At 45.7% G+C, this 20,525-nt stretch overlaps 2 protein-coding genes across 2 annotated transcripts; one reads left to right on the top strand and one right to left on the bottom strand.

Annotated features, from left to right (window-relative positions):
* Positions 1 to 447: 447 nt before the first annotated feature.
* Positions 448 to 1,908, top strand: KHDC3L (KH domain containing 3 like, subcortical maternal complex member; the record flags this gene model as incomplete). The annotated part of the gene is made up of 3 exons (XM_082855958.1): positions 448 to 616; positions 768 to 947; positions 1,217 to 1,908. 3 exons carry the CDS (start codon positions 448 to 450, stop codon positions 1,906 to 1,908), a joined length of 1,041 nt encoding a protein of 346 aa, XP_082712084.1.
* An 8,996-nt stretch (positions 1,909 to 10,904) lies between these two features.
* OOEP (oocyte expressed protein) lies at positions 10,905 to 11,856 on the bottom strand (the record flags this gene model as incomplete). Its single annotated transcript, XM_082855553.1, has 3 exons — positions 10,905 to 10,984; positions 11,320 to 11,499; positions 11,694 to 11,856. The coding sequence occupies 3 exons, from the start codon at positions 11,854 to 11,856 to the stop codon at positions 10,905 to 10,907; spliced, it is 423 nt and encodes a 140-aa protein (XP_082711679.1).
* Positions 11,857 to 20,525: the final 8,669 nt, after the last annotated feature.

Raw genomic sequence — 20,525 nt, 5'->3', positions numbered from 1 at the left:
ACGCTAAACTGGTCCCATTAGAACTGTCTGAAAGGCACCCGGCTATCTGCAAATACCGATTCGCTCCTCTGAAAGCTGTCGGCCCGACGTTGGATCTTCCCTACGTCTCCGCGGCTGTCCTGGCCGCCCAGCGTCCACAGTTAAGGCTTCCGCAGCTTCCCGGTTGTGGCCTCCAGCCTGGCGCTCGAGGAAGCGGCAGGATCCAGATGCTACCGCCCAGCGAGAGCGCCCTGGGCGCGCGCCCCAGCGCAGCTGCGCCTTCCGGGGAAGAAGCCCCGGCTGCGGGCTTCGGAGGCGAGGCCTGGAGTCCAATGAGGAGGGCGCGGGTGGGGGAGGGGCTTGCCGAAAGCCCTGGATATAAGGCCGGTGGGCCCTTGCGGCGCCGTGTCTCACGCGCGGCCAGCGATTGGCAGCGGACCCACAGCCCCCTGCGAGGCTCGCCGTGGCATGGCCGCCCCCAAGAGGTTTCCGACGCTCGTTCAGCTGGAACAGCGAGAAGGGACTCTCTTCGAGGTGCTCGGTAACCTCACCAAGCGGCCCTACTGGTTTCACTCCGAGTACCTGAAGAGTCCGAGGGCAATTCACCTGGAGGCCTGGCTGGTGGAAGCAATCTTCGGTGAGCGGGCCCGAGCGGTGAGGCCGAGGCCGCCCCTCACCGCAGGCTGGCCGCGCCCAGGCAGCCTCTTCGCGGCTCTGGCTCGCATCCGGGCCCCCGCTGCCTCCCCTCCCAGGCCCCACTGCTCAGCACCTCGTTGCTTCCTGCGCAGGCCTGGGCGGAGAGCACATCCCGCATGTCGAGTGTGTGTCGCAGACCCTGCTTCACGTTAATCAGTGGGACCCGGACGGCGAGGCTGAGATCTTGATATTTGGACGGCCTTATTACCAGAAGGATGTATACACGATGATCATGAACTTGGCTGACTATCACCGCCAACTACGGGCGCAAAGTACGGGGCCGGGAACAATGAAAGGTACCCTAGGCAGGCCCCGGGTTCCTTGGGAGGGATTCTGGTGCGTCCTGGCTGTGCCGGGGCAGCGGTCTCATCCTCTTAATTCGACTGGAAGAAGGTTTCCTCTTTGCAAGGGATCCAGAGGAGCAAATTGACCTCGTTCTCTCAGATTCCGGGCTCCCAGCCCTGCAGCCCGAAGGGGTAACTCCTTATGTGGAGAGTATGTGGGACACAGGTGCGACCTCCTGTCTTTGCTCTTCTTCCAGGCTCTGAGAAGCCTCCTGCCCGGGAGGCGGCCACCCAGCGGTCCCCCAGTGCAGTCCGACAGGCGGCGACCCATCTGTGCCCCGGCGAAGCCCGGGAGGGCGGGACTCAGCGGTCCCCCTGCGCGGTCCGGCAGGCGGCCACCCAGCGGTCCCCCTGCGCGGTCCGGCAGGCGGCCACCCAGCGGTCCCCCGGCGCGGTCCGGCAGGCGGCCACCCAGCGGTCCCCCGGCGCGGCCCGGGAGGCGGCCACCCAGCGGTCCCCCGGCGCTGCCCGGGAGGCGGCCACCCAGCGGTCCCCCGGCGCGGCCCGGGAGGCGGCCACCCAGCGGTCCCCCGGCGCTGCCCGGGAGGCGGCCACCCAGCGGTCCCCCGGCGCGGCGCGGGAGGCGGCCACCCAGCGGTCCCCCGGCGCGGCCCGGGAGGCGGCCACCCAGCGGTCCCCCGGCGCTGCCCGGGAGGCGGCCACCCAGCGGTCCCCCGGCGCGGCCCGGGAGGCGGCCACCCAGCGGTCCCCCGGCGCTGCCCGGGAGGCGGCCACCCAGCGGTCCCCCGGCGCGGCCCGGGAGGCGGCCACCCAGCGGTCCCCCGGCGCGGCCCGGGAGGCGGCCACCCAGCGGTCCCCCGGCGCTGCCCGGGAGGCGGCCACCCAGAGCTTCCCCGAAGCTATCCAGGGTCCGGTTACCAGGTTCTGAACGCGTTTCGGGCCCAGGAGCAAGAGAGCCAGGCAAGGTCAAAGTGGAAGCCCCTCCTGGAACCCTATTCTGCTGCAGAAGCTGAGAAAAGAATGGTGTGGGTTGTTCTTGGCTTCCCCGCTCCCCGCCACTCCCTGTTAAATGTTTGCAAACACGAATCTAAAGAGTTCTAATAAAGCATCGAATTTCCCTAACGTCTGTTAATTGTCAGGGGGAAGGGGAGAGACAGGCACGTCGCTCCAGCAACCACTATCTGCTCCAGGTGGCTTTCTACCCAGAGGCAGGTGAGAGCTTTCTAGCCGCCCGGGGCCGCAGTCTCTCGCGCCTCGGGCAGGTGCTTCCCCTGTGCTCCTTCACCACGCGCATCTGGCTTTGCAAGGTGAGGGACCTCTCCGGCCGTGGAGTCTGTCCTCCTGGGAAACCTTCCCAAGCCTGAGATATTTCTACTCAGAGACAAGGGATGCGAAAACTTGGTTTCAACGGGCCTCACGGGTGGGCACATCATAGCGCTGCAAGCAGAGACTTCCCAGCTCGGGCAACTGCTGGCGACTAGGGGAAAACTGAAATGGCCAGGACAGCGCAGCTGTCATCTCCAAGTCCTGCCCGGGTCACTCGACCTCCAGTGATGTTTGGAGCCAGCGAGACACAAGCAGTGCTGGTGACTCTTCCCTGCTAACTAGTAACCGCAGCAGTGGGGAGCCCTCCTTGTCACTTTTTAAAATTGAAATATATTTAACATATAATACAGTGTAAATTAAGATGTACAACATGTTAACTTTATACACTCACATGTTGTACTATGAGTACCACCGCAGAGAGAAGTAGCATCTCTATCAGTTTGGCTTCCTGTTCCTGGCTGCTGGCTGGGATGCTGGTGCCCTGGCTAGAAGTAAACTGTTGACAGCTGGGTGTTAGGATTTTTTTTTCAATAGCACAAGTCAATTTAGTGCTATGAAAATTTTCATTTTAAAAATCCAAGGAAACCTAATTTTAAAGAGCAGGGAGTGGTATGTCTATTGTAGACCCTTTGGTCACCAGTAATGATGACTCCAATTTTGAATAAGCCTTTAGTTTATAACAAGGGAAATAAAGATGCAAAGCTGAATTTACAAATAGGCTATTAACTATTTTCAGAAGAGGCAAGGCTGAGTGAACCTTAAACATTTAGACTCAAAATCAATGCAGACTCAAAGTTTCAACTGAGGCTACATCAGAGTAGAATTAAGACTCAATCTTGATTTTTTTCCCCCCTCTGGGTAGTACCCACATGACCAGAGCATCAAATTCTGTCCTCTACAAGAAAGATTACTGAACGGCAGGTAGCAAACCAATGGAACATTTAGGAGTCTGTGACTATCCTGAAACTAGGTTTAATATACCCTATATATACACACATAGACATGTCTGAGATGATTTTATGAAAGAAAATGGTAAGATACAGTAAACATCCTTGGTTGGAGATGAGCCAAGAAAAGGAGACTGAACTTTAAATAAAAGCATTTAGATGTGATGACACTTAGGTAAAATTCCTTATGCCTATGAAGTGTTGATTTAAAAAACAAAACAAAACAAAAAAACTTTACTGGTTTCCTCTCCAAGCAGGGCATGGACCAGTGACATCCAAGTTTTCACCCAGATCAAAGTCCCCAGACCTTCCTATCTGCCGTTTCAAGCTTACTGTCTTACGGAAGTAACAGTTTAACTTGCACTTTTACGTAATTGTACACACCTTTCTTCCCCTTCTTCTAGCAGCTTGATTTTTCTCAGGATGGGTACCGTTTGATTTAGCCCTTCCCTTAGTGGTTGATTAGTTTGTTTCTCCAATTACTCAATTACAAACTGCTGTCTTGAATTTCTACGTGCATCCTTGAGTCCACGTTGGAATATTTCCCTAAGAGAACTTCCTAGAAGTGGAACTGCTGGTTAAAGAATGAGCCCCTTTCAGATTTTATATTGCCAAACTGCCCTACAAAGTAGCCATGCCAATTATCTTCATACTACATGGTACGAAAGCTACTTTGGCTTTACTCACCCAAACTCAAGATTACCAGTCTATTTTACGTCCATGTGTGTCATTTTTTCTATCTACCCCACTGTTTTAACTATGTATCTTTATACAGTGTTTTAATATCTGAGAGGGCTAACCTACTCACTGTTCAATTGGCAGTCTTGCAATTTATTAAAATGCATACAAAATTAGTTGAGGGAAAAGGTGTATACAGATGGCTTCCCAAAATATTGATCTTATTCTATTAAGGTATGCTGTAGTGCTCATTTTATTCCTTAAACGACATGGATACTATATACACAAAAGAATGTATTTTACCCATTAAAAGAAGATGGAGATTAGATAGGAAGATTCTGTTTGGGAACTGAGGCCCAAGGCCGTTCATGGAAGTTGTCAAGGAACGAAGGCAGAAACTACAGAAGTCTCCTATGGAAAACATACATGCATCCCAATTCTCATACCAGCATTATTTACAATAGCCAAGATATGGAAGCAACCTTAAGTGTCCATCAACAGAAGAATGGATAAAGAAGATGTGGTGTGTATATATATATATATATATATATATATATATGTATATATATGTGTATATATATATATGTATACACACACAATGATATATTACTTGGCCATAAGAATGAAATTCTGCCATTTGCAACAATGTGGATGGACCTAGAGAGTATTACACTTAGTGAAATAGGTCAGAGAAAAACAAATACTGTTATCACTTATATGTAGAATCTAAAAGATAAAACAAACGAATGTATGTAACAAAACAGAAACAGACTCACAGATACAGAGAACAAACTAGTGGTTACCAGTTGGGACAAGGCAGTGGGAGGGGCAAGATGGGGGATGGGATTAAGGGATACAAACTACTATATATAAAACTGGTAAGCGAACTTCCTGGGCTTCCCTAGAGGCGCACTGGTTAAGAACCCACCTGCCAATGCAGGGAACACAGGTTTGAGCCCTGGTCCGGGAAGATCCCACCTGATGTGGAGCAACTAAGCTCGTGCTCCACAACTACTGAGCCTGAGCTCTAGAGCCCATGAGCCACAACTACTGAGCCCACGTGCCACAGCTACTGAAGCCCGTGCGCCTAGAGCCCGTGCTCCACAACAAGAGAAGCCACGACAATGAGAAACCCGGGCACTGCAATGAAGAGTAGCCCCCACTCACCACAACTAGAGAAAGCCCATGCACAGCAACAAAAACCCAACACAGCCAAAAATAAATAAATATATTTTTAAAAAATTGATAAGCAATAAGGATCTCTTGTGCAGCACAGAGAAATATAGCCATTATTTTGTAATAACTTTAAATGGAGTATAAGCTATAAAAATATTGAATCACTATGTTGTACATATGAAACTAATAATAATATTATAAATAACTATACTTCAATTATTGAAAGTTAAAAAAACTAAAGAATTCTGGAAACAGTGACTCTTATTTGTACATTTTTGCAGGTAAAATGTATGAGGGCTAGTAAAGAGGTCAGTCTGAACAGTTTTTTTTTTTTTAATTTATTTATTTATTTTTGGCTGTGTTGGGTCTTTGTTGCTGCGCAGGGGCTTTCTCTAGTTGTGTGAGCGGGGGCTACTCTTCGTTGCGGTGTGCGGGCTTCTCATAGCGGTGGCTTCTCTTGTTGAGGAGCACAGGCTCTAGGCGCACAGGCTTCGGTACTCGCGGCATGTGGGCTTCAGTAGTTGTGTCTCACGGGCTCTAGACTGCAGGCTCAGTAGTTGCCGCGCACGCACTTAGTTGCTCTGCGGCATGTGGGATCTTCCCGGACCAGGGCTCGAACCCGTGTCCCCTGCATTGGCAGGCGGATTCTTAACTACTGCGCCACCAGGGAAGCCCCAGTCTGAACAGTTTTTGAATAGGCTGACTAGAGGCACCAAAGAAAAAGGTTCACTGTTGACAGACTGTGTGGAAAACGTCTGGGCTCAGCTGTGGAGCACACGCTGACAGTCTGCCCCAGGTCCTCCTGCCACTCCACTGTAGTTACACCAGGTTGGCACTATTTCCCTCATCAGAATTTCTCAACTCCACACTTCTAATCAAAACATGGCCTTTTAAAATATCACTAAGAGTGGGGAAAAAACAAAACAAACCATGTGCCTCCTGATGTGATGCTCTGAGAAAGACACAATATGATTTACCCAGTATTTTTGCCAAAAATATATAACCTAGATCTAACCATGAGGAAACATCAAAAAATAAGAGCAGGATTTGTAAGCAAGAAAGAAGACCGCAGGCAGTTTGAGAAGAGTGAATCCTGTCTACATGTTTTGGGGGCAGGGTAAACTGGTTGGTAGCAAATAATTTAGTGTGGACAGTGTCTTTGAGAGTGCTCACTAAAGGTATCAAAGAATACAATTTCAGCTGTTTATGGGTTCTCTGGAAATCTTGGGAACATAGCTGTGGAGCATAAGTGACAGGCTATTTCTGTTATGTCCACCTGCGTACTTCGGTTTAGTTAATACACATCTGCCCTATTTACCTAATCAGAATATTTTACTAGACCCTAGTTAAAACCTTATTATAGAACTTCCCTGGTGGCGCAGTGGTTTAGAATCCGCCTGCCAATGCTGGGGACACGGGCTCAAGCCCTGTCCAGGAAGATCCCACATGCCGCCGAGCAACGAAGCCCATGCTCCACAACTACTGGAGCTTGCGCTCCTAGAGCCCACGAGCCACAACTACTGAGCCCGCGTGCCTAGAGCCTGTGCTCCGCAACAAGAGAAGTCACTGAAATGAGAAGCCCGTGCACCGCAATAAAGAGTAGACCCTGCTCGCTGCAACTGGAGAAAGCCCGCACACAGCAACAAAGACCCAACGCAGCCAAAAATAAATAAATTTATTTTTAAAAAACCCCCAAAAAACCCTTATTATAGCCTTTTTGGGTCCCTCTGAATCACATGTAAAATCAGACTTTAAGGACTCTCATCTACAGCCTCAGCCCCTAAAAACTGGTTGTGACTATAATTGGAATTGCACTGAGTTCTGGGAAGAACAGACCACAAACATGCAACACTTGACTTTGCTATCTAAGAACATAGTGTCTCCACTTATTCAACTGTTTTTCCTTCCTCCTTCCCTCCTTTTCACTAATCTGAAGCAGAATGTAATGAGTTTTTTATTAATCCCTAAGGCAAAACAAAGGCGAAAAAAAATCACTTTAAAAGTGTACACAGGGACTTCCCTGGTGATGCAGTGGATAAGAATCTGCCCACCAACACAGGGGACATGGGCTCGAGCCCTGGTCCGGGAAGATCCCACATGCCACGGAGCAACTAAGCCCCTGTGCCACAACTATTAAGCCTGTGCTCTACAGCCCATGCTCCACAAGAGAAGCCCCCGCAATGAGAAGCCCACGCTCTGCAACTAAGAGTAGCCCCCGCTCGCCATAACTAGAGAAAGCCCATGCGCAGCAACAAAGACCCAATGCAGTCAAAAACAAATAACATTAAATCTTAAAAAAAAACTGTATAAAAATTTATCTAACATAAAATGGAGAAAAAAAAAGACATGATGGGAAACAAAGCAAAATGGCAGACAGAAATCCAATCATACTGATGATTACATTAAATTAGAATGCATTAAATCCCCCAATCAAAAAGCAGAGACAGTCCAACTAGATAGAGAAGTCAGAGGTAGAAGACTACATTGAATATTATTCTACCTATCTCAAATGTTCAGAAAAGGCAACTTTGTGGAGACAGCCAGCAGACTGTCTGCAAACAGGCATAAGGGAACTTTGTGAAGTGATGGAAATGTTCCCAAACTGGTCTCTGCTGATGGTGGCACAACTCGTAAGTTTACTAAAAAAGAAAGCGAACTGTACACTCACAATTTTGTATTATGGAACCAATTAAGTGATTAGATTTTTAAAAACTGCAGTGCAATAGCACTAATACCTAAATTCTCCAAAATAAAAATCGACTGTTGACAAAGATGTAGAGCAACTCGAAGTCCCATACACTGCTGAAAGTCAACTGGTTCAATCACCTTAGCAACCTGAACTTATGCACGTCCTATAATCCAGCAATTCCAATCCCAGACATATACTCAAGAGAAATGCACACATGCATGCACCAAGTCATGTACAACAATTTTCATAGTACCCCTTCATTATAAGTCCAAATAGGAAACAATCAAAATGCACATCAACAGGATGGAAAACTAAATTAAGGTTTATTCATACAATGGAACGACACCTGCTGGCAACATGGACAAATCTTAGATTGAGTCCATTTATAGTTAAGTCACAACAGTAGTTATCCTTGGGGAGGATGCAAAAATGGGGGCTTCTGGAGTGCTGGTAATACCTTTTCTTCTCTGGCTGCTGGCTACGTGCATGTGTCCCCTTTGTATTGTTTGATGAATCTTTTCACACTGTGGATGTACATGGTTTTGGTATGAATGGAATGCTATACATAAATAATATGTTTACTAAAATTATAGAGAAATATTTGGAGTAATGGAAAGCTACTTGAAGGGACCATATGAGCAGTGAGATTTTTTGAGTAATTACTTTAATACTTTTTATATTGTCTTATTTTAAAATACTGAGGATATAAGTATGTTTATCATCAGAAAAATCAACAATGCTATTTTTCAGTGTGGTACTAGTAGATACTTCTACCTTAGCAACTTGTTAGGAAAAAAAAAACATTGTCTTGTCCCTCAATAGAATAACAAATACTGTGGAGTCTTAACAAATTAAGTGTATTCTAATTCCTCTTACACACACTTACACACACACACACACACACACACACACACACACACACACACACAGAGAATGAGCTGAAATTCAGCTGTGGAGAAAAATAAAAGCACGTGGGAAAGTATATTATAGAGGTAAGATCCTAGACTCAACGTTTTGGTTCAAATCTCACCCACCCCCAAGTCCTATCTCTGTGATCTCAGCAATTTACTTAGGCTCTAAGAATCCTACTTCGGTGCTTAGCTCAAGGGCCTGGTATGTGATACAAGCTCTTATTAATAAATATATAGCTAATATTACTCCCAAATTCTTAAAGTTAGAATGACAGAGCAACTACCCTTTTTAGATATTAAATGTTGCATTAGTTTGCTAGGGCTACTGTAACAAAATAATTAACTGGGTGGCTTAAACAACAGATATTTATTTTCTAAGTGTTCTGGAGGCTAGAAGTCCAAGATCAAGGTGTCAGCAGGTTTGGTTTCTTCTGAGGCCTCTCTCTTTGGCTTGCAGAGATGGCCGTATTCTTGCTGTGTCCTCACCTGGTCTTTCCTCTGTGTATGCACATACCTGTGTCTATATTCCTCTTCTTATTAAAAAAAGTCATACTGGCCCACCCACATGACCTCATTTTACCTTAATTACCTCTTTAAAGACCCTATTTCCAAATACAGTCACATTCTGGGGTACTGGGGGTTAAGACTTCAATATGTTAACGTGTATAAAGGATAGAGAACAGGATCATTTACTAACTTAGTTTTGAATAATTTTTGGAAAACTGGACAAGTATTAAGCATAATCCTCTTCCTCCAAATGTTGAAAATATTCCATGATTTTGTAAAAATCCCACCAGGAAAAACCTGTAGTAATATTCATCAAATTTCTACAAAAGGAGAAAAAGTAGGCACTCTAAGCTTAAATGTAAAACAGAGGATGAGGCGAAAAAAATCACACAGAAAACAGTAATTGGTTTAACTACATACAATAAAAATTTTTCGTATGCAAAAAATTTGAGAAGCAAAGGGGTGGACAGTATTGGGTGTAACGGACCATTATTTGTTACAAAAGCTTTTACAGATAATAAAAATCCTTATCTTCAGAGTTGAAAGAATGACAGAAATGAATAAAGAAAAATGTATAAAAGCATTTAACAGAAATGTGAAGTAGAATAACGTTCAATATCCCTTGTAATCAAAGATTTGTGTATCCGTGTGTTTAAAATCCTTGCAAATGGCTAGAATCCATTACTGCTAAGGGGTGAAGAAACTGTATGAGTTAAATCAACTCCAACTTTGTGTCTAACGCCACAGGGCTCTTGGCAATCATTCCTCCAAGAATTCTGCTTCCTGAAAGTGGAAGCACCATGGGATTGGAACTGTTTTGCACAGATTGGTCATAGCATTGTAAAGGGTAATGGAAAAACAACCCAGCCCATGCAGGACACCTGCTTGGGGAGGGGGGCAGAGGAGACAGCTGGCTGGAAGGCCACCTGCCAATGCACAAGCTGCCCATTACCGTGGCTCCTTCTGGTAAATCACAGCACCAGTAGAATGAATGCTGATTGCCTCAGCTTGCATGTTGGAATGCCCACCCACGTGCATGGTCAGAGACTCCACTCCAAGAAAACACACGGGCCCACTGGTTGCTACTCAGGAACCAAACACCTGCTTAAAAATGAGAGGCTCAGAGAAGAAGCGCTGGCATTACCTAACAGCTTGTTAGAAATGCATATTCATGGGCTCAATGTACTGAATCAGAATCAGTGGAAAAGGGGCTAAGAAACTGTGTTTTAGCAAGCTCTCAAGGTGATCCTTACACACATTAAAGTTTGAGAACAAATGATGCAAAAGAAACCCAAAGCAGACTGACCCTGCATTTCTGCCCCCTGTGCATGAGGGCCTGACTCTGACCATAAAAATCATAAAAGGGTTAGTAGTTTCAAAACGATAGAAACTAAGAAAAAAACAAAAATAAACCCTCCACCTATCAGCCTCTCACATCAAGATATGAATGAACAGAGTCAATCTTTTATAAATTTGCTTAATTTTGAGTGAGCCAAGATCTTTATGCCATTGGAAAAAAGGAAATTCATTTATTTACTAGAATGGCACTACAAACTCACGTTTGCAGCAAAAGAATCAAACCACTGTCCATCAAGATACAGGAAAAAAATAAATGCACAGATTTAAGGATATTTGCTTCTCCTGAACTTTAGTAGCAGAAGGAGGACTGTTCTCATGCCCCGGAGAGCACTTATGCAACAGGACTCTGGGGGACCTGGGGACCTGGTGCCTGGGCCTTCAAGAACTCCTCGAGTTGTTCCATCTTCTCAGCTGGAGAAGGAAAAATGCTCACTGCTTCAAACTACTCCTTCATGGGGGTGGATGTGTGCTGGCAGTATCATTTTTCGGGGTGGAAGCTCTGAACCTAGGACCTGGAAACAGCGGCGCGACCAAGCGGAGGCTGGCACGGGCAGTGAGGGGCCTGAATGCATCCCATCTCAGCCTACCTTCCCAGGGTCCTGCTTAGACTCCACTCACAAGGGATGCCCAGGGACCACGTGTAGCATACTGGGAGTTTTGGGAAGACGGAGGCTGCGAGCAGACGAGGTATGGCCAGGTGGCTCCCCCGTGGCTCCCTCCCCACGCACGTTTTCCATGCCCCTCACCTCGGGCGCGCTGCTCCCGGTGACTCGACGCCAGGCTCAGGAGCACGCTCTTCACCCGGCGCTGGACAGCTGGCCGCCCGAAGACAGTGATTTCCACCAACTTCCCGGCGTGAACTGTGTCCACCGTCAGCAGGGCCTGGCTCATCCACTCCATTTCCGGAACCACGGCTCGGTCCGGGCCTGAACGCGAAAGGAGAGACTGAGCGGGGCACGGCGAAGGGCAGGAGGAGCTGGCCCGAAGGGGACGGGACGGGCAGGGCAGGAAGCCAGGCACAGCGCATCACACGCGGCCCGCGCGTCCGGAAAGGGCTGCGGAGCGCGGCTCGGCGGCCTCTCCCGACTGGGGGGCCACCACCACGCCCCGGGTCGCGCACCGAAGATCGAGTCGGCCAGCCACGCCTCCAAAGAAAACACCAGCGGGTTCCTCAGCTCCTGCACAGGAAACCACCACGGCCGGGAGCGAATCCGTGGCGGCGTAAATGGGAACCCCAGCAGCCCGTTCCCCCGGGCCTCGGCAGCGCCCGCGTCGTCGACCATGCTCGAACCGGCAGCCAGCGAGTAAGGGGCAAGCAGCTCTCGCGGGATTTGTGGAGGCGCGAAGTTGGGCCCTTTACGGCTTGCGGCCGGCTCCGCCCCCTCCGGTGCGCCTGCGCCCTGCTCCCGGGCGGCCCTGTGGGCGAGGGCTCCGGGGGCTCTTCGTACCGCTACCCGTGGCGTCGCCCCGCTTTCTCCTCCGCCCGGAACCCCGGCGGCTCTCAGAGACGCCGCCCGGTCAGGTAACGCCCGGCCCCGAGGCGCCGGGGTTGATGGACGGTGTGGTTGGCTGGAGCGGGGTCCCATCCAGGCCCGGTCCAGGTTCAATGGTTGCGCCCGAGGAGGGTAAGGCCGAGGGCGGGCTCGTGGAATGTGCATCTTCTCTTTCATCTCCTGCCTCTGGTTCGTTACCGCTTCAGAATCATTCAAACAAGTGCGTCGTGTTTAAAATACAGACGTCAGACGTGGGCATTCTAGAAACGTAGCAAGTGGAGACAAATCTCGTTTATTTCCAAAATTAAGAGACGACGAGTGTTGATGCACATTTCTTCCCAATGTTCTTTAGTTAAAAGTTTAAATTGTGAAAGATTTCACACATTTAAAAAAGTTGTATAACAAACACTCATGTACCCCCCTACCCCCCATTTAACAAGATGTTAATATTTCCCACATTTGCCCCGCTCTCTCACCTTTCAAACAGATGTCGGTGGAGACCTTTCCTTCCCTCGCCGCAGGAAATCATGTCCTGAAATCGGTGTGTCACCCGTGCGTGTTCTTATACTTCTCCTAGTGCATTTCTACAAGTTTGGTAGTTGTTTTAGAATAGACAGCGTCTGCTGTACAAACGACTTTGTTCTTACAATTAGTTACGAAGTGTTTGTTTTTTAAATATTTTTCACGGAAAGTGTCGATTATTTACATAAGGGGGATGGTACTAATGTACTGAATTCCCTCATCTGCATCATCTAGGCCTCAGCAGTTGTCTGAGAGGAGATATTGAATCTAACTTGTGGATATTTTTATTCAATTTAGTTTAAAAAGTCAACATAATAATACATGCATATTGTAAAAAAAAAAGTCTTGAGGATATAAGGTAGTGTATGAAAGTTCTCTCATATATTCTCCCTTAATCTCTTACTAATTCTTTTTCAATGGTGTATACTGTGAATATCTTTTTAGTTTAAATTGTCTTTTCGCCTTCTTTAAGGTTTCTTTTGATGAATACAATTCTTAATTTTAGTATAGTCAGATTTATCAGTCTTTAGGGTAAGTACATTCTGTGTCTTGCTTAAGAAATCCTTTCCCGCCCTGAGGTCTAAAGACATTCACTATACTTTTGAAGTTTCCATCATAACGTTTGAATTCTTGAACCACCTGGGGTTAATTTTTTAAATTGGGCATAATGTAGGGATATGATTTCATCCTTTTATAAGCATAATTTTTTCCTTGAGCCGTTCTCTTCAGGATGCATCCAACTTGAGGCCTCTTCAAATTACATCCTTGAAAAATTTCAGACTCCTGCATGTAGCATGAGTTGGCCACAAGGCTGGTTTGTGGTAGTTCATCATTAGATCAAGACATATGTGAGAAAGGGAAGGTCAAGAAAAGTTCCTTTGGCATTCTCATCTGGATGGCAAAGTTTATTTCCGATTCAGTTTTGTTTTGGAAGTGTAGTCATTTGGGGTCTTATGCAGAGACCCCCATGTTAAGTTTCCTACACTTGGCAAGCCTTGAGTTGTATTAGCTGACCCATGCCAGCTTCAAAACAGAATTGTAAGGTTTTTAGGCTTTAGCAGAATCTGCCAAGATGAATCAGTTTTGTCACTCTGTACCTCCAAGGCTTCCTGCTTTGACCCTGATTGGTGGGACAGAGGCATGATCTGAATACTGGCTCCAGCATTTTCTAGTACCTTTCGTTTAGTTTCACCAGTTGTTAACGTTTTGCTTCGTTTATTTTCTCTACCTACACATCCTTTTTCTTGAACTATTTGTAAGTTGCAGGCATCATGACACTTTATCTCAAGTGTGTGACCGAATGCAAGTTATTTCTGTACCCCATAAAAAATTTTAAAATACTAGCAAGAAGACTTCCAGGGGATCGCTTGCTTTCATTTTATCTGCTTAGCCCTCGAAGAACCAGTCTGAGGGTATTTGGGTTCAGTCAATAGTATATGAGTGAACTGGTTTTGTAATTTTTCATTGAGAATCTTTGTACTTCATCACTTCACTTCTTGTAATCTTCAGTTCCTAAGATGACATCTCTATACAATGAAAAATGTTACAAAGCATAATGAACCCAGTTTTTTTGTACCAAAGAATAACATCAAAGAGTACATCACAGATAGTTAGAGAAAACTGGTCAAAATGAGGAAAATAAACTAGTAAGGAGATATTATATCACTGTCAGATGAGGAGCAATTATGCAGAAAAAGAATACAATAAAAGCTGTATTCTGAACAATAGAGGACAATCTTGTAATGTTTAGGAGCATTTACAAACAGTAACTGTATACCAGTTCCCCTGGGTGGATGGATGGATGGGTAAGTTAATAAATAAGGAGATATTATACCACACTACTAAATAATATTCAAGTAAAGCAAGGAATGAAAATCATCATTGACTATTTGGAATATAACAGTAATTTACAAAGTACCTTTATAAAACGTTATGGACTGTGTACATTCTGAAGAATCTAGTTTTCAACCCCCTCTCATCCATCCTGTCTGCTCCTCCCTGATATAGTTAACTATTATTAGTTTTTTTCAGTTATCTTTCAATTAAAAAAATGTATAGATAAGGATCTGGGAGTTTTTGCTTTTATTTTTTTGTAATATTACAGATATTTTATTGTGCTCTTTTTGCACCAACTTTTTTATTTTGAAAAACTCTAAACCAATGGAAAAATTGTAAGAACATTAAATTTACACTCAGTACCTTTTGTTTAGTTTCACCAGTTGTTAACGTTTTGCTTCGTTTATTTTCTCTACCTACACATTCTTTTTCATGAACTGTTTGTAAGTTGCAGGCATCATGACACTTTATCTCCAGTACGTCAACATTATCTCCTAAAAACAAGGACATTCTCCTCTATAACCATACGAAATTATTCACTCAGGAAATTTAACGTTGGTCTAATACAGTTGTCTAATATATGATCCAATTTCATTTTCCCCAGTTTTTCCAATAATGTATAGCTAATATAGAGTCATTCTCTGTTGCTGTTATTATTATTTAATGACATTGACATTTTTGAAATATTTTAAATTTTTTATTGTGGGAAATTTCAAACATACAAAGGTAGAGAAGATAGTATAAATGAATGACCAATATACTCATCCTATATACAACTTCAAAAAGTATCAACTCATGGATTATCTTGTGTGGAAATAAACAAAGATCACCCAAGTGGGGACAAGAGAAGGCTCTTTATTCAGAGTATGCTATAGCAAAAGGGAGTTAGCCACCATCACTTGTGTTTGGGGGAGTGTCAGAAGCAGGCAGAGGAGCGGGAAAACTTTCTATAAAGTGGAAAAAAGGTGTGCCTGAAGGGGTAGGTGTGGGCCTGGGGAAACTGTAGGTGGGCTTACTAGAAGCGGGGCATCGTATGTGATTGGTTAGGGGGTGCGTATCTGGCTTTCCCAGTTGGTCCTCAGTTGACATCAAGGGCAAAAATTAGCGAAGCTGTCAGTTATTAATCAAGTCCTGGACATCTTGTGTTGCTGCCATAGGGGCTGTTTGGCTTCCTGGACTGCATGCTGAAGATGGTGGCTCAGAGTTCTATTTTTATGTTTAGTCTGGCCATTGTCTGTATATTCAGTTTCTTGGCCCCTGTTTTTGACAGTTCTCTCATTTGCTGGAGGTTGACGAATTCAGGGAAGGCCAAAGATCCAGGTCTTCACTGCTTGGAGATGGCTCAGCTGTCTGCATGGCCAACTGTATTACAAGATCTTCTTGCCCTTTTTGTTGTATCATCATGGAGATAACTGATGAGAGAACGAATGTAGAAGCATTTAAGACTCTGGATAGAATGTGTCAAAAGAAAATTCAGAGAGCTTTACTTGAGATGAATATTTTATTAAGTGAGAAACAAACCGTTCACAAACAGGGAGACTTCCAAACGAAAAGTGGCTTAAAGCTCCACTCTGAGCACTTACAGCTCAGCTTATAAAGCATGAGGAGGTACATTGTTTTGTATTGTGATTCTAATTGGCTGCCAGAAACTTACGTTCCTTTTAGAGTGTTAGTATTACATAAGCTTACTTTTTTACTGTAGCTGATTTGCTAGGTTATGCTGACATGAAGAAAGCTTAAGTTTTGTTTAAGGTCAGAGTCATCATTTCAGGGAAATCAGGACAGCTTTTTGATTAGATGACTCTTAAGTGTTTGGTCTAGGTCTGTATTCACACTGTGGCTTCCATTTTGGTTTCTCTTTAACTATGACAAAAACAAGAATTAATAATCCCTGTAAAATGCTTTGGAACCAGTTATCCTAACTGCTCCACCTAGGCCAAGAGAACAAATCCAATAGAACATGAGAGTCATGTGCCTTTTCCTTAAGGTGATACATAGCTTGTTCCACTTTGCCTGTTTCATTGATCCAAGTACAACAAGAAGTATAAGCAATGACACAGACAGCACCATGACTAGCCAATAAGGAATCTACAGCAATGCAATTGTCCATTGTCACTCATGCCAATGTGTTGAGACTGATCTCTGTTCCATCTGGTATCATTAATAACTTCTGCCAAAGTTTGTGATAGGTTTCTTCCCATCTTTTCTATTTGTATGGTTCCTACCGATGGGGACACTGCTTTGACTGTTCTCATAAATAATCAGTCAGTAATTCCCCTAGGTTGTGTGCCTGAATAATCAAGAATGGCCTCATTTTGGCACCCATGTCTGGGTCAGGATTTCCAGCCTTGGTGATTTATAGAATTAGGGTCTCTGTATACAGACAAGTCTCATAATACTATTCCTGAAGTGCATGAAATGTTAGTCTGAGGCAAACAGGACCAGGCAATGTGGCCACAAAGGAAGCAGTATCCAGTAGGGATGTGGAAATCCAGGAAAAAAGGGAGTTCACGACGTGAAGTTGGAACCAGGGCCTTACATTAGCTGGGTGACATATCTGGATCTCTCTTAGTCTCTTCCAAGTGATATTTGGCCCATTGTGCTGTGAAGATCGTTGAATCTAAATTTAGAATTACCTTGGGTCAATCAGTAGCTTGTAATAATTGGTTCTTCTTCTGGGAGAGAGGGACACTAGCAGAGTCACAGATTGATTTAAGGTCAGTTGTCCACATAGGCGCAAATGGAAACACCGTCAGCTGTAATTCTGATGTCTTTATCATGGGGGTCGGTGATGGACAGCATATCCAGCAGTCAGTAAGACTGAGGGCAGCGGTTACTGTTCAGGATAATCTGAGGATAGCATTAGAATGAGTGTGTTCTGACCTAACAGTTACAATAAGGAGGGAAAAGAGAAAAGCGTCCATTATGGGTGGATGACAACAAGGGGTCTTTAGAAAATGAGAAGAATGATTATAAACAAGCAGACAAAACAGAAAACAGCAATTAGATAGGTCTCTTAGTCTGACAGCAGACCAAGATCTATCTGTGGCCCTCTATTTGTTCCAGAGGTCTGGGCTAGCTGTCTGCTTCCCGAGATTGGCTTCTGGAAGATCTCCGAGAGTACTGAGTTTGAGGTCCCGTATTGGAGTAGTTTTCCAATTGTGTGCAATTGTGAATTGCCTTTTTAGTTGAGAGGCATGAACCCGAATATTGACTGCCTGGGGTTTCACTGTTTCCCTGGTGTTAACAGTACCTGATAAAGGCCCTTACAGCGACATTCAAGAGCGGTTTTCCTCTGAGATCTCTTCCTGTTACTGGAATCTCCTGGCTGAGGATCATGAAGAGGCTGTTTAGGAAGGCTCCGTGGGAGGGTGGTCTTGATTGACCTCTTGTGATAGGACTGGGCACAGTACGTGAGTCCCTTGCCGTGTTTTGCCCTGTCTGCGTGCAGTCGGCAGAGTCTAGTGTCAGAAATGCAGTCCCTAAATACGTGCCTCCCAGGTACCAGCTCATTGGAGGATAAGCGGTACGTGCCTGAGGGAGAGGACAGCATGGCCATAAGGGCTAGTGGGAGTACCTCTGGCCAAGAGAACTCGAAGAGTTTGTGAAGGTTGTGCTAATTTTAATTTAAGGATGTTAATTCCTCCTTTTGACCTTTCCAGACACTGTAGTTTTTGAATGAGATGACACCTTACAAAGTTCTTTTATAAAGGTTTCTGTAAAGTGTGTGCCTCAATCACTTGATATAAAGGTTGGGATGCCCCAGGTTGGAAACACAAAATCAAGCAGCTTTCTAGTGACTAGAAAGGGTGTAGCTTTTCAGCAAGAAAATGCTTCAACTCATTCTGGAAATGGACATACAATAACTAAACATACTCAAGTCCCATGAAGGGTGAAAGCTGGATAGCCCATCTGAAGGTCTTCATAGGGCCTTTGAGGCTTTGCTTCCTGGCAATGTCCCACCTTTATGTTTTTTTCAGTCTTATGGTGTTGACAGGTGGCACGTAATCTGAAAACAGCCTTAGTTTTCTTTCTAAAGTTTCTCCATCAATGTTGATTTATGATAATAACCAATTTGTCTTTTCCATGATGGGTAGTTTCATGGAGAAATTTAGCAAATAGCCATTTGAAATCATCTGGAGCCACCAGGTGCCATGTTGAGAGGGCCAGAGATTACCTGAGCAGAGGGTACAACCAGCTTTTCCCGTTCTTCCTTTTCAAAATTGGGGGCTAAATGTTGATATTTTATAACATCCTTTTATGTTAATAATTTATTGTTTGGAGGCTTAGATAGGATCATAACTTTGGTTAAAATGGTTTGTTTGGGGCTTCCCTGGTGGCGCAGTGGCTGAGAGTCCGCCTGCCGATTACAGGGGACGCGGGTTCGTGCCCCGGTCCGGGAAGATCCCACAGGCCGCGGAGCGGCTGCGCCCGTGAGCCATGGCCGCTGAGCCTGCGCGTCCGGAGCCTGTGCTCCGCAAGGGGAGAGGCCACAACAGTGAGAGGCTCGCGTACCGCAAAAAAAAAAACAAAAAAACAAAAAAACCCAAGAGCTTGTCTAGATCACTCATGCAAAATTACATGAAATGGCTTTTGCAGTTAGGGATGTCGCGGAAAGGAGGCTGTCGGGCTCAGCTGAGCTGGGAGAGAGAATGGGGCTGCCAAGAGTCAGGGTAGCTGATTAAAGCAACAAGCTAAGAGGCTAAACGTGAGGAAGTGTTGCCCCCTGTTCCATCTTCCCTCACGGAACAAGGTTGGGTAGATCAGCACAGAGGTGTCTCACAATCGAGGGAAAACAAAAGGCTCTGGCAGTTTTACGATCCTGGGATGGGTGGGGGCAGAGGAGGAGGGAAAGAGGAAGGTCTCAGAGTGGAAAAGTACCGGATACTGAGCCAGAGTGGGGAGGTGTCTTCGCGGTTCCTCCTTCTCCCCACCCCATGAGGATGCCTCCGCAGGGGCTCCTGAGCTCCTGGAGGAGAGCTCTCCCCAAGGCCTCTGACAGAGACCTAGGAATGTAAATATTCAAAAGCGCTTGACATGGGGGCTGGGGGCTCAGCCTCAATGCTCCCTGCAGAGACTACGGTGCTTTGCTTGCGTGTCCTCTGAATGGAGTCTGTCATCAATTGACTGCTTTGGGTAGGATACATTCTCCTGTTCTTGGCTGAGAAGTGCCTTGATGTTGACACTTGGATGTCTGAAAATGTTTTAAATTCTCCATCTGTCCATAATTTGGCTGGGTTACATTACCCTCGTCTTAAGTAATTTTCCTTCAGAATTTTTACAGCAATTCTCCACTGTCTTCTGGCCTCTAACATTGCTAGAGAATTCTGATTCCTATTCCTTTTTTTTTTTAAGACTTTGTTTTTTAGGACTTCCATGGTGGCGCAGTGGTTGAGAATCCACCTGCCAATGCAAGGGACGTGGGTTCGAGCCCTGGTCCGGGAAGATCCCACATGCCGCGGAGAAACTAAGCCCATGCGCCACAACTACTGAGCCTGTGCTCTGGAGCCTGCAAGCCACAGCTACTGAGGCCCACGCACCTAGAGCCCGTGCTCCGCAACAGGAGAAGCCACCACAATGAGAAGCCTGCGCACTGCAATGAAGAGTAGCCCCGCTGGCCGCAGCTAGAGAAAGCCCATGTACAGCAATAAGGACCCAACGCAGCCAAAAATAAATAAATTTATTAAAAATAATAATAATAAATACAGACTTTTTTAGAGCAGTTTTAGGATCACAGCAAAACTGAGCTCTGAGTTCCTATCTCACACCATCTTCCCCCTCACACATCACAGGCCCCCCCTGCTGTCAACATCCCACCAGAGTGGGGCATTTGTACACAATCAGTGAACCTACCCTGACTCATCATTGTCACCCAAAGTCCATACTTAATACATTACCCTTCACTCTTGATGTTGACCATTCTATGGATTTTAGCAAATGTGTAATATCCACTGTTACAGGGTCACACAGAATAGGTTCCCATTCCTTTTCTGTGTCATTTTCTTCTGTCTCTGTCTGTAGGTGAGAGGCAGGAAATAGCTGGGCCCCAGGCTGAGCAGCTAGAACTTGTCTTCCGCTAACACTCTGAGACAAGGATAAAG

This window comes from Leucopleurus acutus (assembly GCF_964270905.1).
Source record: "Leucopleurus acutus genome assembly, chromosome: 15".
Classification (NCBI taxonomy): domain Eukaryota; kingdom Metazoa; phylum Chordata; class Mammalia; order Artiodactyla; family Delphinidae; genus Leucopleurus; species Leucopleurus acutus.
The sequence above is the reverse complement of the archived record's forward strand: the minus strand, read 5'-3'. Positions and strand labels throughout refer to the sequence as shown.